At 33.3% G+C, this 16,954-nt stretch overlaps 1 protein-coding gene across 1 annotated transcript in view; it reads left to right on the top strand.

Annotated features, from left to right (window-relative positions):
• LOC107644307 (midasin-like protein) overlaps positions 1 to 16,954 on the top strand; it is a 43,147-nt gene that overhangs the window by 19,987 nt on the left and 6,206 nt on the right. Inside the window, exons 35-65 of the mRNA XM_016348146.3 lie at positions 26 to 194; positions 442 to 507; positions 1,110 to 1,198; positions 1,292 to 1,543; positions 1,642 to 1,777; positions 1,877 to 1,962; positions 2,095 to 2,189; positions 3,645 to 3,786; positions 3,893 to 3,982; positions 4,950 to 5,073; positions 5,251 to 5,405; positions 5,559 to 5,672; positions 7,049 to 7,198; positions 7,863 to 8,042; positions 8,142 to 8,330; positions 8,437 to 8,538; positions 8,629 to 8,853; positions 9,023 to 9,145; positions 9,235 to 9,316; positions 9,397 to 9,527; positions 9,622 to 9,786; positions 10,387 to 10,462; positions 10,544 to 10,656; positions 13,771 to 13,835; positions 13,941 to 14,054; positions 14,311 to 14,379; positions 14,475 to 14,631; positions 15,627 to 15,787; positions 15,865 to 15,962; positions 16,216 to 16,442; positions 16,558 to 16,803. Coding sequence (XP_016203632.1) covers positions 26 to 194; positions 442 to 507; positions 1,110 to 1,198; positions 1,292 to 1,543; positions 1,642 to 1,777; positions 1,877 to 1,962; positions 2,095 to 2,189; positions 3,645 to 3,786; positions 3,893 to 3,982; positions 4,950 to 5,073; positions 5,251 to 5,405; positions 5,559 to 5,672; positions 7,049 to 7,198; positions 7,863 to 8,042; positions 8,142 to 8,330; positions 8,437 to 8,538; positions 8,629 to 8,853; positions 9,023 to 9,145; positions 9,235 to 9,316; positions 9,397 to 9,527; positions 9,622 to 9,786; positions 10,387 to 10,462; positions 10,544 to 10,656; positions 13,771 to 13,835; positions 13,941 to 14,054; positions 14,311 to 14,379; positions 14,475 to 14,631; positions 15,627 to 15,787; positions 15,865 to 15,962; positions 16,216 to 16,442; positions 16,558 to 16,803 — 4,191 coding nt within the window. The remainder of the gene's footprint in view (positions 1 to 25; positions 195 to 441; positions 508 to 1,109; positions 1,199 to 1,291; positions 1,544 to 1,641; positions 1,778 to 1,876; positions 1,963 to 2,094; positions 2,190 to 3,644; positions 3,787 to 3,892; positions 3,983 to 4,949; positions 5,074 to 5,250; positions 5,406 to 5,558; positions 5,673 to 7,048; positions 7,199 to 7,862; positions 8,043 to 8,141; positions 8,331 to 8,436; positions 8,539 to 8,628; positions 8,854 to 9,022; positions 9,146 to 9,234; positions 9,317 to 9,396; positions 9,528 to 9,621; positions 9,787 to 10,386; positions 10,463 to 10,543; positions 10,657 to 13,770; positions 13,836 to 13,940; positions 14,055 to 14,310; positions 14,380 to 14,474; positions 14,632 to 15,626; positions 15,788 to 15,864; positions 15,963 to 16,215; positions 16,443 to 16,557; positions 16,804 to 16,954) is intronic.

Below are 16,954 nucleotides of genomic sequence, written 5' to 3'. Positions count from 1 at the left end.
AATTTTTTTTAATAACATTCAATAGATGGAGAGCAAAAATTTGGAGGGGTATTCTTTTCCGGAAAAATCCTTGCTGTGGATTTATGGTGGTCACCCGTTTTTGCCCTCTTCCTCTGCTTTACATGATAAACAACAACAACTTTTAAACTTTGTTGAAAGGTTTTGGCCACGAAAGACAGCATCTGCTAATCAAGGTTTGCAATATTTCACTTTTTGTCTATATCTGTAGGAATATTGCTGTAAAAATACTCTTGATTGCGATATCTTCGGTATTTGAATAATTTGATGACTGCAGTAGGTTATTGGTTTCTTTATTTGTTATTCAAGCCCTCTTGATCTTGAGAACATCAAAACTGGTTTAGTGGTTCATTGTTCTTTAACTGGAGTAGTTCTAGCGAAATGTTCTAACCTTTGTAATTGATGTTTTGTTAATTTTTGTAGAATCAGGACATCTCCTTGATGTTGTTGCATCATTTGATCAAGATCTTCGCTTTGGTGTGATGGAAGGTATATGGTTGGCTACCTGGTTTCCTTTCCCTGCTTTATTGAGTTTTGTATATTTATTTCCTTGTATGACTGATTTTGTACATTTTGTTCCTCTTTTGTGTGAGAAACTGAGAATGCTATATGAATTATAATAGAGACAATGATATTTATGGGCCATTTAGTCCAATTGGGTTACTGTCTCTTTTGTTTATCATCTGAACTTATATTGACAAATACAATGATACATATGACTCAATATATACTGAATGGTTTGTTCTTGTTCTATGATGAATTTGGAAGTGTAAAATTGTTTTTGGCTTCGTACTGTAAAATATTTTTCCCTCTCAATCATGATGTAGCTTTAATTCTTTGGTTTAAAATTATTTGGCATCTCTGTTGTGGTTTCTCTCCATGTAGAAAGTGTTGGCTTTGTTTTGAGTAATTCGTCTATTGGGTTTGCAAGGTATACTCAGGAGTGTACATATTGAAATAACATGATGGATGTTTTTGGTACTACCTGTTTGCTGGTGTAGAAGTGTTAGTTATGTTCATGCCTGATTTATTGCACACTTGTTTATTTGTAAATGGATATCTTCAAATGTTCTCTTCTTTATTAATTACAGCTGTTTCAATGTCACCATTTATAATGGAGAAATGGGGTCATGATGGTGATGATCTGCAAATTGTTAAGCAGTTGGAGGAGATGTATCAGGTTTGTGCTTTTCATGTTCTCAATGAGGTCATGATGATAATGATGATGCACCTTTGTTTTTCTCTTGTAGTTCTCACTCATTTTGCTCTACAGATGCTGTTAAGAAGGTTTGAACATGAAAAAAAGAAGTTGCAGATGAATACAGGACACAGAGACTCTTCATCTGTTGTAGAAAGTTCTGCTTCTTGTTGTTCATTTACTCCCGAAATGTTGTGTCAAATGTCAGGATTTGAGAGTTTGCAGGATACATTTCCACCACTGGATTATACCAGTTTATTCTGGGATATGGAGTTGCTACAGGAGCTCACCTCAATTCACTGGGATGATTTCAAAGGGGAAGACCGAGTAATACGATCACTATTTTTATTTTTATTTCCTCTCTTTCTGTTGGGGCTTCATTTGTTGTCTGTTTTATTGACTTGGCAAATTTGGCTACCTGTTAGATTATGGACTATCTTACAATCAATCTGGACAATGCATTAAAGTTTTCATTGCGTTTATCATCAATCCCTCCACAAATGTTTTCTCCCCAAAGAAAGATATTGTGGATCCTGAGTGAATGGACCTCGGTGGATGCAGGTTCGTGCAAAACTGCTGCTTGTTTCATATTATCCACTTTCTCAAATATGGCATTTAACCCTCTTCTACATCCCTTGGGGTATGGGGGGAATGTTGCAGGGATTAAGAAGATTGCAAGCTTTATTCTAGAGATGTGGTTTACGTGGCATGAATCATTGTGGATATGCTTTCCTGACTTCATTAAGGTATGTGCAAGCATACATTGTTTCTGTAAGTTGTCCTGCTTGATATGCAATTTTTTTTACCACTTGTTTCTGTAAGTTGTCCTGCTTGATATGCAATTTTTTTTACCACTCATGATATACGGTTTTATGCAGAATTTCTCAAAGGTTGAAGGTTTTGATGTAAGCAGTGTTGCTATACCCCCCATACTCTTGCAGCCCGTCAATGCATCAACTGTCTTCCATATCACGTGAGTACAGTTTATGCACCATAGAGTTTGAAAGATAGGAGGACAATTCTTGACCTTTTTATAATATATTTTTATATTTCAAATTTTGGCTTTGTTTTGTTGTCTCAAATCTTGAGCAGACCTATCTTTTTGGTTGCAGAAGAAAAGTTTGCATTCTTAGAATAATTAAAGTTTTGCACATTGTCGAAATTTCAGATAGGATTATTATGTAATGAGAATAAATGATGAAAATGAGAGAAAGGTGACTTAAAGGTGCATTGTTCATTGTTATATACTCCTCTCAGAAGCTCACAGGAGATCATTACTTTAAATTTGAGGAAAGAAGATATTCTAATGTAGTAAATCCTTGAGAAATTAATTTTATGGGGCTAAAATGAGAGGTTATATATTAGTTTTCAGGAAAAACTGTTAAGTCTTTAAGACACCAAAATCATATAGATTCAGACTGCCTTCCTTCCTAGAACACAAGTCAATCATCAAATGAAAACTTTTTTCCAAAGCACCCAAATAGTTGAAGCAATCATATTTTTTTTTTTTCAATAGAATTTTATATCATAAAGATAAGGATGAGAAATATCCCCTTTAGGTTATCAAAATTAGAAGATAAGAAGAATCTCCAGTACCGTGTTCCCAAAGGGAAAGATGCCTTGGTTTCCCGCCCAAAGGAACAATTTCACAATCAACTAGAGTTGCAAGAGTATACTATGGGCACTCCTCAGTTTGACATCCAATTAGAGCACTAAGAGTATATAGAGGTTGAAGTTGTTGATCATAGCTGTTTTGTCTTCAGACAAGTTGGTTTTCAGCCAAGGATAGAAAGAATTCCAGTATAAGGAAAATAAAGAGTAAAAAAGGCTCTTACAATAAGGGGGCGCATTAGAGATACAATAGTTCATGTGCCTATTCTGATAAGTTTTAATCTTTTGGGACAAATAGTTTCATGACAAGGATTAACAACAGTAGAGCCTTACACTGCTTGATGGAGTTAGCTATATAAATCAAATAATGCCATTGTGTGGCTATCTTTGATCATGTCTATACGTAGCCTATTTATGTTTATATCTCGTTTGATTAGTTCTATAGAGTCTCCTTGTGTCTCCCTCTACCCAAAACTCATTCAGCTAGCTGCCATCTTATCCACCCTCTTGACTTGATGCTTTTTTTAATCTTCTCAAAGCATGCCCATACCACCTAATGTGAGAGGTTTGGACTCATGAGTAATTCAAACAGTAATTCAACTCTGGATATCTCTACTGATGCTTAAACACTATATTATTTCATTTCCTGGATATCTAAGCTTTTAGGTTCAGACTCATGAGTTGTTCAATACCTAGCATGGATATTAAAAGTTTCTGAACTCCTTATAATGCCAAATAAGCACATAAAGCTGTTTATTTTTTCTACTGAATTCGTTTTTTTTTTTTTTTAAATATTTTCTTGGGGATCATGATTCAGGAAAAACACTCATGCTATCAAGGAACTTCCAGTGCAATGTCATAAGTTTAGAGTTACAATGTCTAATTTGTGGCGTTGCTCTTGTCATGGACCTGATCTACCCAGTTTTCTTTTATTAGCGGCCCGTGCTCTTTTTCAACAGGTTTTGCTTTCCTCAATTCTGCAGTGATTTATGCCTTATGTTATTATTTCTTAAATTCATAAATAGCTTGAAAAGTTCATGAATTTATGGGTTTGCTTAAACGTAGATTGTCTATGCGCACAAAAAATCTTTTGATGTGGATCAGTTCGAAGGACTCAAGTCTAGTTTCTGTTCTTTAGAGAATAATGCAGTCACGGTATGTTTATTTTATTTATTATGCTTTTTGTCAGTATTTTATCTTTTTATTTTTTAATAATGGCATTACAGTTGAACGAGTATGATAGCTGATGTTTTTTTTGAATGCGGTTGGAATTAATTCGCTGATGCTTTATTACCTTTATTATATAGTGCTCATTTGGATGTACTGATATATGTAGCAAATTGAAGTTGGAAAATCTAGGAACACCAATGTACAGATAAATTTATCTTCAAACTGATTCTGTCAATTGGCAGCATGGATTATACTTTTCAGAGTGAATATTTGGAGATATATTTGAATGCAACATTAGCTAGTATAATGATTGATATTAAGTTGAGCATTGTATAATTCAATTTCTTCTTTCACGTATATGATAGATTAGGACAACAGGTTATAGAATACTGGTTTTCTAAAATGAACGAATGCTGTCGGACTGGGATATGTAGTCTTTTCTATTTATTCATTTTTGGGTCATTTATAGCGTCTTTTTCCTTTATTATGAATATGTATGCACAAGTTCCCAGTATTTACCAGAAGATTGCGAAAATTGACTCTAAAATGCTGTTAGTTCTAGTAGGCTTATTATTTAATGTTCTAGCTCCTCAATATTTTGCTCTACTACTTATAAAACTAGCCTTTTAAATTGAGGTAAAAAGTTTCATTTGATGTTAACTGAAATAATCCTGTACTTTAGCTTTTGTAATTAGATGATGTATCTCTAGCAGATAGCAACTATGTTTTCATTACATCTGGGACTATGAATAAGGATGACCTTGTTGTAATGATGAAATAAATTTAGGACAGAATGAGGAACTCAACTTGAAATGTGTTATTGATGCATTTTCTGCTTCATGTTGCTCTTTATTTGTATAATGTTGTGTGGTGGTTCTGTATGGTTTTTTGAATTGTTGATGCTCGGAGTCCAAGCTTATGTTCTATACCTCATTCCCTTGAATGAATGTAGGAAGAAGGAATCAATTTGGTGAGCACTCTCATTGCTTCTTCAAGCCACCATAGATTGAAAAACTCAGTGCCCAAAATCATTGTTCCGCTGCTCAGTGAGCTGTATCTTCAGTCGAATTCTGATGGTAATTATTTGTGCTTATATATATATATATAGGAAGAAAATATAATTCTTAAGCATATAATTCGATATTATGTTGTATTTTGAATCTATTACTTTGACATAGTCTGGTATCTGTTAACTATCTTTTTTTTTTTCTTTGAATCTCATGTATATTTAACTTGAGCTATTTTTGTCTCAGATTTCAGTTATAGCATTGGTTGTGCATGGGTACATATTGGAGGATTACGCATTCATCTGCTGCTTAGCAGCTATAATGTTGATCCTGCCATTAAGTACTCTTGCAAGTATTCTCATATTGAAGAAATGGTATCATCACTTGAACTTGAAATTCAGGTACTAGAGTCAACGAATTTGATCAAGATTGTCTTCTTCACTTTGTAGCAGCTAATCGTTCTTGTTTGTTTGTTATTTTATGATTTGTACTCCTATGTACTTAATCTATTTGTCTTCTGGGTGAATTGGGTTATAATTATTGTTTTCTTTCAGGTGCGGAAAGAATGTGGGTATTTATCAGGACAGTTTTTCACAAGAGAAGCTGATAAAAGAAAGGCAGAAAGGCTAGAAAAGCTTCAAGCAGAACATATGAAGCTTCAAAGAAAGGTTTCTAAATTATTTCAATTTTGTTTCAACTTTCCAAATTTATTCCATCCAAAATTTTAAGCTTTGAATGATGTGAATATAATTACTGTCTTTCAGCATTGTGGTATCAAGATTTTTGTTTTGATTAAGAGATTGGTACATATCTAATTCTGATATCCATGCTTGGGTTATCAATAATAAACCAGGGTCAATTTTATTGGCATAAAATTTTCATCTCCTTTCAGGTCAAATGTCCCCATAATCCACATTATGGTATTTTTCCTCCCAATTATGTTGAAATCATAGAAGTCCTTTACTTCCTATGCATACTATTCTCGACATTGCTCTGCTAACTGATTCTCTCCTTCACCCATCACTTGTATTTGATAACCATTGGGTTGTAGTTCACCCATCTTTGTGTAGCCAATGCCATCAAACTTGTACGCTTATTTGCCCGATAGTCATCTAGCATTGCACTACAGGAGGATGTAGTGTTGTTTATGGTGGCAACTCAACGTCAGTCATGGTGGTGGCTATGGTGCTGATCTTCAAGTGGCAGTAATGCCGACCTTCTTGGTGCTTGTGGTAGTGTTTCTGGCACTTGATGGTGGTGCCAATGACACTGATTGACAGGGGTGGTGGTATTGGGGCTTGATTAATGGTAGTGGGATGGTGTTGTTCAAGGTGGAGTAGTTGAATCAGATTGATGGTGGCAGCATTACTAGCTATGTGCAGTGGTGACTTGTTCATGGTGGTTTTACTTTTATTTTGTTTCGACTTTTTACCGAACAAGTTGAAAGGGATTTTTTCTTTTTTGGCCATTAATAACTAGTTAGTTTCTCCCTTAACTTTTGCCCCTCAAAAATTTCAGGGTGTACCAATAGCCTTAATAATATAGTTGGGAATATACATGATATCAAGTTATTCTTTGAACATTTGTGTCTTTGAGCATCAATTTGGTTTTTCATTATTTGACATGAAATATAGTCTTGCACTTCAATTTTGTTCTTTAATTGATATCTTATATACACTGAAACGAAACAAATTTATTATAAAAATCTTCAAGGGGCTGATTTGGTCTACCAAGTTGAGAACTTATTTAAACAATTTCATTTGTTTCGTGCGTTTGTTCCGTTTTTGTGGGTACTACTGCAATTTACCTGGCATTGTATTTTTCTTGTTTCAATATTTTTTTTCCAAGCTGTTCTCTCTCTCTCTCTCTCTCTCTCTCTCTCTCTCTCTCTCTCTCTCTCTCTCTCTCTCTCTCTCTCTCTCCAAAACCTCCTGTGTCTAATGAGGTTCGATGATGAAATTATTTTGCATCTTTATTTCTGTTTGTATCTTTGTCGACATTTTCTGTGAAGCAACCAACATTGATCATTGTTGTTTTTACTTAGATTGTCTTCCGCCCTGAACCATGGAAATACAAGAAGTTAATGAATGAATGTCATGAGTTTCTAAAACAACTTGCTTTGTTGGAAGATTTGAAAAGCAGTATTAAAGTAAAGGAATTTCAACAGGTTGCTGATCGGGCTCGGAACTGGCAGGTATAACTACTTAGGCATGTGTTGTTGGTTGAACTAATTTGAATTACTACTATTTATTGTTATTCTATATGTAACTCAAATCACAGAAAATTTTTATTTGTGATTAGAACAACCAATGCATATTTTCTTCTTATCATCTGAAATTAAAAAATGCCGAGTAAGAACATTGGAAAATAATGGTTCTCAAGTCCTATTTATTTTGAGGTGAGAAAATTCTATCAAAATGGGACAATATGTTAGAACCCATTGCGATGTGATAAATAGGACAAGAATAACATGCTATAAAAGGTGGACAGATGAAATGGTTCTCAGTATGCTTGTGAACAATAAAATTTCCAAGAAATTGAAGGATTCATGAAAATTGTTTGTCATGGAATTTCCTCAATGACAGCTTGACAAGCAAGGTAGGTATTGGTAAGAACTAATAAGTGGAGACAGTTGGTCTCGGATGCACGTATTATTCAAATTTGATACGAGAAGCATGCATGAATTCGGAATAAAACAAAGAAATGATGACATGCTGTCGTGAGACAGATGTAGGAGGCCTAGACCAAGATGTATTGCCTGTAAAAGACATATGCTTCCTGTTTGTCCAATTCTTACATGTAACAACTTTCATTTCATTTATTTTAGTTTTACATTAGCTGCCAATTTTGAATTTCAGGAAACAGCAACACATTTCATTGATCGGTTGACGGATGAATACGTTTGTTTTAATGATATTATTCAACCAATACAAGTTGCTGTGTATGAGATAAAATTCGGATTGTCACTGATTCTGTCAAGTAGCTTGGAAAAAGAATATCTTGCTAGACTTGGGCTTGAAAACATCATCCTGGATATGGTATTTTGTTTTTGTTGTTTGTTTCTACCTTTTTTTAGCAATTTGTTTTGAGGGGTTTTGGTTTTTGACAACTGACATGGTGAGCTTTGAATATTGCAGGAAATGCTATACACAATTATGCGCTTCCCGCGTGCAACTTCACGCAAGTTTATCTCTCTTAGGAATGACATTAGACATGACATGCATCTATCATACACACTTGATTTTGGTAAAGGATTTTACTCGCTTGATATTGCTTTAATGGAAAGGCTTATGTGTCTCTCCAGTGGCATTGCTGCTAATATGAAGGTACATACCAATGGATTGAGTTATGTAAAATAACTTTCTCGATTGTTTAATCAATAGAATCAATTTGTTTTTGTTCATCCGTTTGTAACTGGATTAAGTAAAACAGGTATCTTCATTGCAATATCGAGCTTCTGTCTATCAGAACATTCTTGTTCAGCTTGCACATTCCATAGCACATGCAAAAGTAATGGATGTTAAAACTTATATGGTCAGTATCTTTACTGTAGTTTAAACTTCTGCTGAATCATTTGTATGGAATTCTACAAGTCCTTTCTTTAACAAATATTTTTTGCATCAGCTCTTGCACAAGATATTTGATGAGTTTGCAACCCTTTGGATGGGTATGAAAGTTCATGCTAAGTCCAAAAGTGATTATGAATCTCAGCAATACAAGTTTAAACCTCGAGCTTTCCAAATCGAGAGTGTTATTGAAGTTGACATGCCAACTCTTGCAAAATTAAGTGCAACTGAAACCTTTTCAGAATGGGAACAATTTTCTTCCGAGGAAAAACCCAATGATACAGTAATGCTTTCAACTTTCATATCCTTTATTATTTGTTTAGTTGGTTAGTTTCTTCTGAGGAAAAACCCTTTGACTCAAATGCAAGTGTTTTCCAACTCTAAATATCCTTTTCTAGTTGATTAGTTGATTCTATATGTATATTTGAAATGAAATTTATTCTTTCAATCAGACGGAACAGTCAATGGAATGTGAAATATTGGATGAAGAATGGAAGGAACTGGAAGAGTCTATTGTTAGCAATGTGGTTCTCATTCACAACCAGTTATTTGGATCTAGTGATCTTGTCCAGACTGTGAGTTTGTCTCTACTTTCTGTCTCCTTTGCTTGGATTGGCAAACTTGATTTATATGTTGTGTTTAACAACGTTCGCGTTTGGTTCAGTCGGGATCTTTCAAGGTTTCTAATGAAGATTGGTTGCATTCCTTTAGTGACTCGTATTCTTTGGGAATTGATTTAATGAAAGGTAGTAATCACTGTTTTTGTTAATGTTTGCAACTTTTGTTTCTGAGCCTAGCTCATGTATCTGTTTCCAACTGCTTTCAGGAATCCATTCTTCAATTTTGCCTGGATTAGATGTTAAACTGATGCCAGAGCACTTACTTTATCTCTGTTTAGACTATCAGAGGAAGTTTATTTCATCTCACAAATCTGACACCAGATACAATTTTTACAAGGTGTGGCTGTTACTTTAAGATGTGTTTCTTCCCCCTTGATGTTTCTGTAGTTGCATGATGACATGTATATCCTTTTTGTTCTTCTCGGTACTAGGATCCAAATGCTCCAGAGATGGCAAATATGTTGAAAGTACTTGCACCTCTCCGTCGGGAGATCCTATCCGTGCTAAATGAGTGGGAAAATCATAATGATCTCCAGAAAATTTCAGACGTAATTGACATGCTCTTGTCTCTTCCTTCAAATATCCCGTTAGCAAAGGTAGTAATCATGACTGGTTAGACTGCAACGTTCCTTACAGATTGTTTTTATGCAGAAAATGTAACAGTTGACTTGGAAAAATTCCTATGTATAATGTAATACGGTTATTATTTATTACTGCTCTCTAATAGTAATTGTTTGTAGGTACTTTTCTTGTGTTGAATATGATTTCAAGTTTTTCAAATCCAATCTAACTGTAACTTTAACCCAATTCAAGCCTTCTTGTGTATCTGCTATCCTTTTCTGTTCAAAAGTTTATTCTCTGGAAAGTTTTAATTCAATGTTCTCTTTTGAATTAGAATGTTGTTTTTAGCCTTGTTGAATGTGAGAGAAGGAGCGAGACATAAGAATTCCATTTGTTTTAGCTGAACAACAGAGACTAATTTATGTAGCCTGAAAAGGGAATCTATACATAATTGCAGGATATACACAATTAACTACCATATCCTAAGGGTTCCTATAATATGCTAACTCATTTATTCACAGATATTCTAACAAGACTCATGAAGCTTAGTTTAGTTGTATGCCATGGGTACACTTTCTTAATTTTTTTTATAATATATTGTGTTTTCTAAGCTATATCCTTTTTCCCTACTTCAGGCCTTCTCAGGATTGCAGTTTCTACTGCACAAGGCTCAACTTATGCAAGAACATGGTTCAAAGTTCCCCTTCCCAGGTATGAATCTTCTTTCAAGTTTTGTTTATCCATTGTGTACTCCCTAATATTACTAATTTTTCTGGTTTAACTTGCTTGTAGATAAATTGAATAATATTTATGATCTATTGTCATCATGGCAAAAGATAGAACTGGGCTCTTGGCCTGGTTTGCTTGATGAGGTGATGCATGGATATGAGCATAATGCTGGCAAAGTAAGTGGAAATTCACTTCTTTTATTTTTTTTTTTAACCTTCATCATAAATGGGCTAGATATGATCCCTGACATGCTGGCAAAGTATTTACCATTTCCTCTTTATTTTGATACGAATAAAGTATCGTTTTTGTCCCCAACGTTTGGTGTATGTCCTATTTGTGTCCCTAACGTTTAAATCATCCTATTTGTATCCTTAACGTTTATAAAAGTGATTAAATGTTATCCTACTATCAATTATACTAACAAATCAGATTATATTTTTCAATTATTCTCACTTTGATGTATTCATTCTCAATTAGGTCTTATTTGGATGTGTTCGATTTTAATATTATACCCATTATTTGTGTTTAGATTCAATTATGTCCCTAGAAAAGTGAATTATGTAAATGTTGTAGAAATTAGTTTCAACATCTGAGGAGCTATTTTTCGGAGTAGATCATCGATTCTATCCCAGACATTTATATTCTAACTTCAAGAAGAGATTTTTAAAACTCAAACTATAGCGCTCATGATGTGTAATTGACGGCAGGATAACATTGAATCACTTTTACAAACGTTAGGGATACAAATAGGACGATTTAAACGTTAGGGACACATAGGATTTACCCCAATCGTTGTGGACAAAAATGATACTTTACTCTTTTGATATTGTTTTCGTTTCACAATAGCTTTCAGGTTTGTTAACGTTAATTAATTGTACACTTACGTAAGAGAATTTTTTTTGGGCTAAATATACTCTCTCCTTGGTTATCTTGTATCATGAAACATCTCTTTGAAAATGTTGACATTTCAGATAAAGGTACATGAAGTGTGTGTTTGGATTGACGTTTATCAAACTAAAATTTGAATGAACTTGATTTTATAGAATTGATTTTGGATAAAAGTGAATTTGTAGCAACGTGATTTATGTTTGGCAACTCTAGAAAATTAATTTTGATAGAATGAATATTGTTTAGATAATGATAGTTAAAATCACATTTAAATAGATGATTACTAAAATAGACATGATATTACATTATAATATTATCCTTTCAAACATGTTTAATTTTTTTATACTTTTTTAGGTTTTTTAGTATATCTTTATATAGTATTTTTTTAGTACTCTTTTGTTATACACTATAATTTTTCACTGTTATTATCTATGGTTATTTTTGTTTAATTTGCTTACCTAATAAGATCATTAATTGATATTATGGTTAAAAGAATAACTTGTTTGGTTTATTCTATCATTTTTTAAGGTATATACATAAGAATTTTAGTTTTAGTTTTTTTTTTCAATACTCTTTTTTGCATCGTATTCTTTTAGTACTTTCAGTATTCTTGTTTTTAGTTCTATTTTGAATTGTAATTTTCTACTAATTATGATTTTATTATTACTTATGGTTAAATTTTTATTTAATTTGTCCTTTCTAATAAGATCAATCATTCATATTTTAGTCACCAAAAAAAACTGAGTCACAAAAAAAAAAAATCATTCATATTTTAAAAGAATTACAATAATAAACAGTATACAAGAATTACGCTGTCAAATTTTACAAAACTGAAAAAAATAGAATCCATATTTTTTTTATAGTAGTACTCTTTTATTTGATACTATTTTGGATTATAATTTTTCACTACTTATAATTTTGTTATTTTTTTATGGTTAGTTTTTTATTTAAGGAAAAATAACTATTTGTACTCATGAACTTTACGAACGCAGACAAAAGTACTCATTAAAGAAGAAAACTAATGTTGTATCCATCAAAGATGGATTCTGTACGACAAAAGTACCCAAATTCTAAATTTATGTTGAATAATAAAATTCCAGAATTACTCCCATCATTATCTTCAACCCCTTCTCTCTTCTTTCCCAAATCTCAAACACCTCCATTGAGATTAGGGTTTTTAGGCAATGGAGGTGTTTGAGATTTGGGAAAGAAGAGAGAAGGGGTTAAAGATAAAGGATGGGGTAATTCTGGAATTTTATTAAAAAGTCAACATAAATTTAGGATTTGGGTACTTTTGTCGTACGGAATCCATCTTTGATGGATACAACGTTAGTTTTCTTCTTTAATGGGTATTTTTGTCAGCGTTCGTAAAGTTCATGGGTACAAATGGTTGTTTTTCCTTTATTTAATTTATCCTTCTTAGTGGGATTAATGATTCCTAAGATGAATTGTTATTTGTGCCTCTTTGAAGAAAAGAATAAAGGGTAGAATTGATAAAATAGGTAAACGTAACAAGTGAACGCAACGCATAAGCTACAACTTTTATAACTTATCATAAACGTGGGTTGAGAGTGAGAATATCTGCGTTCTGGAATTAAAAAAAAAAGCCAAATGAAATATTCAAGCGTTCAAGAAACTTGAACGTACTTTTCATAGTCAAAACGCTAATCCAAACACATCCTAATTGTTTTATTATCTAACATGTTTCTTCATGCAAGATCCTCTTTTGGTCTTTGTTGAATTATTGTTAGATAATGGTTAGTAGTTTAGATGGTGCATTAACGCAAGTAATATATTATCTCGCTCTCTCTCCCAGGTCTAGTCGCTCTAATATTTCTGCTGAGTAACCATGAATCTTAATATGGTAGCAGAGCGATGGTATCCTCATTGAGCTCTCTGAAATTCATCTGCTGTCACAGACTCTCTTCTAAAACCAATATTACTTTAGCTTCTTATTTTCTTCAAACCCAGAATTACATGAGCACAATTTAACAGAATTTGTATATTTGAATGAGTAAATATTCTGCTGATATACTGGCAGATATTCTGTCAATATCCTGGCATAATATCCAGTCCCTTATATTGCTGGTTGTAATTAAATTTTGTACTACGAAAGATGGTAACTTCTTAAATAGTTTGTAACTTCCATAAAGTAAGGAGAAAAACAAAATTGTGAGAGGCAACTAGTGAGACCTGCGCCAATTGATCTAGAGAAGGGTTTTGGCAACTTTTGGTTGTTTGGATAAGAATGATCTTTAAATTATATTGCAGTTACAGTTCTTTATAATGATGAGCCAGCAAAACCTTTTCTTTATCGTTGTTACTTTTGTTGTTCTTATGAATATCCTGATTTTTTCTTTTATGCTATATCTTATTTTCTTTCTCACTTGCTTTTGTTGCAGTTATGGTTTCCTCTGTATTCGATTCTTCAGACCAGTTCTCCATCTGCACAATCCATTGTCCAGAGGCATGTTCGAAACAAAAGCTCATTCTGTTGTTCCATTTAAAGTTTGACATCCTTTATTTTTTTGTTTTATCTTTGAACCTGTTCTATTGATTTACTGTATTGCAGCCTGGAAGACTTCATTCAAACATCCAGCATTGGTGAATTTGGGAAACGTCTCCAGCTTCTTTTTGCTTTCCTTAAACAAAACCATATAAGTGTGTGCCTAGACTATGATTCCAGGTATGATTTGTTTGTAGTTCTAGCTGTTGCTTTGTCTCCTAATGCCCAAGAATAAGGAAAACCATTATGGAGGACAATAGATATTATTGTGTCACTTTCTCTCCCTCAACAAAATTCAACGGTTTTTATGCCATTAGATATGTTGATGAATAGTTAGCATAAATGTGTAATATTTGTCAAGCAAGTTTTATTTGAAATTATAAGTTATAACCCATTTTCTAATATTCTCTTTGTTAATTGTTAATTATAACGACAGGTCTTTTCGGATTAAGCAGTTGGGATACTTATACAATATATTTGGTTTTTATGTGCAGTTCTTACCAATGTAAGTTCGTTAATCTTGCTCTGTATTCAATTTTTTGTCTTTTACTTTTTCAACCTTGGGAATCTATGAACATTGAATTATGACACTTATTGCAGTGTATTGAAGTACATTGATGCCAGTAAGAAAGAAATTGAGACTGAACTAAAAGAATTGGTGAAACTATGCCGATGGGATGATAGTAAGAGTTATGCATCAATTGAAAAGTTGAAGAAGAGCCGGCAAAAGCTGAAGAAGCTTATGCAGAAGTATACTGTATGTGATCCTTGAATCTCTAAATAACATTTTGATAATTAATGCATCAGTCTTTGTTATTTTTTATTCTTTTAATTTATTACCTTATCTTTCTCTGGTTCAGCATTATATGTGGACATAAGCAAATAATCAACTAACTTTACCTCTCCATTCCTTGAAATATTCTACTTTGTGAAAATTCTTGAAGAAAAAAAGTTAGGTGTTGCTTCTAATACATCATATGATTGCGTATTAAAACTTTTTAGTCTACCTGGTGAACCTTTTTGTTGAAACACTGAACTTGGATAATGCTTGGCCTCTCTCCCACTCCCACTAACAATAACCTGGGAAATAAAATACACAGGTAATAGTAGTAATGAACACTGTTTTTCTTGATTGGCAACACTTATGAATGGAGTCTAAATCGGAGGCATTTCTTCTCCATAATGAGGTGTAGAAGATGTGTAGTCTATTATAGCAGTTACTAACTACAATCAGCAGTTGGTTGTTAGCGACAACTGTCAATAATAGACCTGTAACTGCAGTAGTGAGTGACAGGACCAATCTGCCCCCATTTATTCTACTATATATTCTGCTGTATCAGTGTTTCTCAGTCATAATAACTATCTCATATTCACTCATATTTTCTAGTTCTCCAGATTTGCTCATCTCTTTTTGGTATTAGAGCTAATTTTTCTGTGCAACCAACATCTTTTCCTTTCACTTTTTTCCCCTGGTGTAATCAACTTCCCTTAAATTACGATTTTTTCTGTTATAAGAAACCATTATAAAGTATATAAAACAAGTTAGGGCCCTTGAAGGATACCAAACATTAGAATCATGTTAAATCCATAAATCCATATGAAGTTAGGCAATGAACACAAGTATCCATGTATTTTTCCTTCTCGGCTCATTCTTTTGTGCAAACTTCTCTCCTCATCCAGCTGTCTATTTTCCAGCGCTGCATTTTATTCTTCCTGCCTTATATATGTTGTCTTCTTTCCTTTCTCATGAAGGATGTTCTGCAAGAGCCAGTGTTGTTATTCCTCAACCAAGAAGCTGCACAAAGAGGAGCCAAAGCTCAATCTTTTCGTGGGCACAAGCTTATTTATGATGTTATAAATAAGGGCTTGCTCAGTGGTGCAGTTGATTTGACATTGTTCAGTGGTGAGAACAGGTTAGTTGACATCCAATATAAGTTGTACACTTTATATTTCTAATCTTTAAGTTGTTAACATGTCTTCTCTGATGTAGATCACTGTGGTTTGAGAAATGTGGTGAAAAATTGGATAAAGCTTTGCAGAATTTACAGCTTAAGAGAAATGTGCAATTTTTGTCAACAAAATATGAAGGTAGATTTCGCTCTTTTCATATCCTGTACTACAGTGTGCTAGATACATATTCCGGTAATCTAGTGTTCCGGTACTCATGCAACATAGAACCATACTAATTCAATGGAAATCTTTTTCCTTATTTCTTATTAAGAGATAATTAGAACTCAAACTTGTGATTCATTGACTTCATTCTTTTTTTAAAAAAAAATAAAAATAAAAATTTTGGTTTGTTTCTTGTCCACAATTTTTTATGACCTTGCAATTTGTGCAGATATTGGAAGCGTATTCAGAGCTTGTGGTGTCTCCCAGGATAAACTTCACTTGCAGGGATGGAAAGACATGTGGAATATGATTGAAAACATATATGACACAGCTGTTCACTGTGGTGATATTTGGAACAAAGAAAAAAAGAGTCGTGGAAAGAGAAGAGCTTTGTCCGATCTACTTAAGCTTTTAGAGAGCAGTGGGTTGTCACGACACAAGTCTGCATATGAGGAGGTGGGAAACTTAATATTTAGTTCCCATGAAAGTTAATATTATGTCTTTATTTTTTCTTTTTAGAAAAAATTCTAACTTCCCCCCTTTGATTCCCTTAATATTTTTATACATATAGGATCAGCATAAATCTTGGTGGTTTCTTGAAATTTTTGGGAGCGTGGATCATTTACTATTAACAAATAGTAAGCTACCTCTTATAACATCCGAAGATGGTGCTAAAATTGAAGATAAGAATGTCCCGGAAGAAAGCATGCTTATAGAATGGAAGACAGCTAGTGAACATTATTTCAAAAGTGTTATATCTGTGCTTTTTTTGCAGCAGATATGCCTTAATCCTCATAAAGATATAACTCTTGAACAGGTGGAATCTCTCTCTTCATATTGGCACTCCTATGGCTCACTAAATTTATGATAATTTATTTATTGGTGATTAGTTTTTCTTTTCTTTTTCACTTTTATTTTTAAAGATTTTCAACATATACTTTCTGGAAATGTTTTTCACATATATATGT

Source organism: Arachis ipaensis, chromosome B5 (assembly GCF_059453495.1).
Source record: "Arachis ipaensis isolate K30076 ecotype BB chromosome B5, ASM5945349v1, whole genome shotgun sequence".
Classification (NCBI taxonomy): domain Eukaryota; kingdom Viridiplantae; phylum Streptophyta; class Magnoliopsida; order Fabales; family Fabaceae; genus Arachis; species Arachis ipaensis.
The sequence above is the reverse complement of the archived record's forward strand: the minus strand, read 5'-3'. Positions and strand labels throughout refer to the sequence as shown.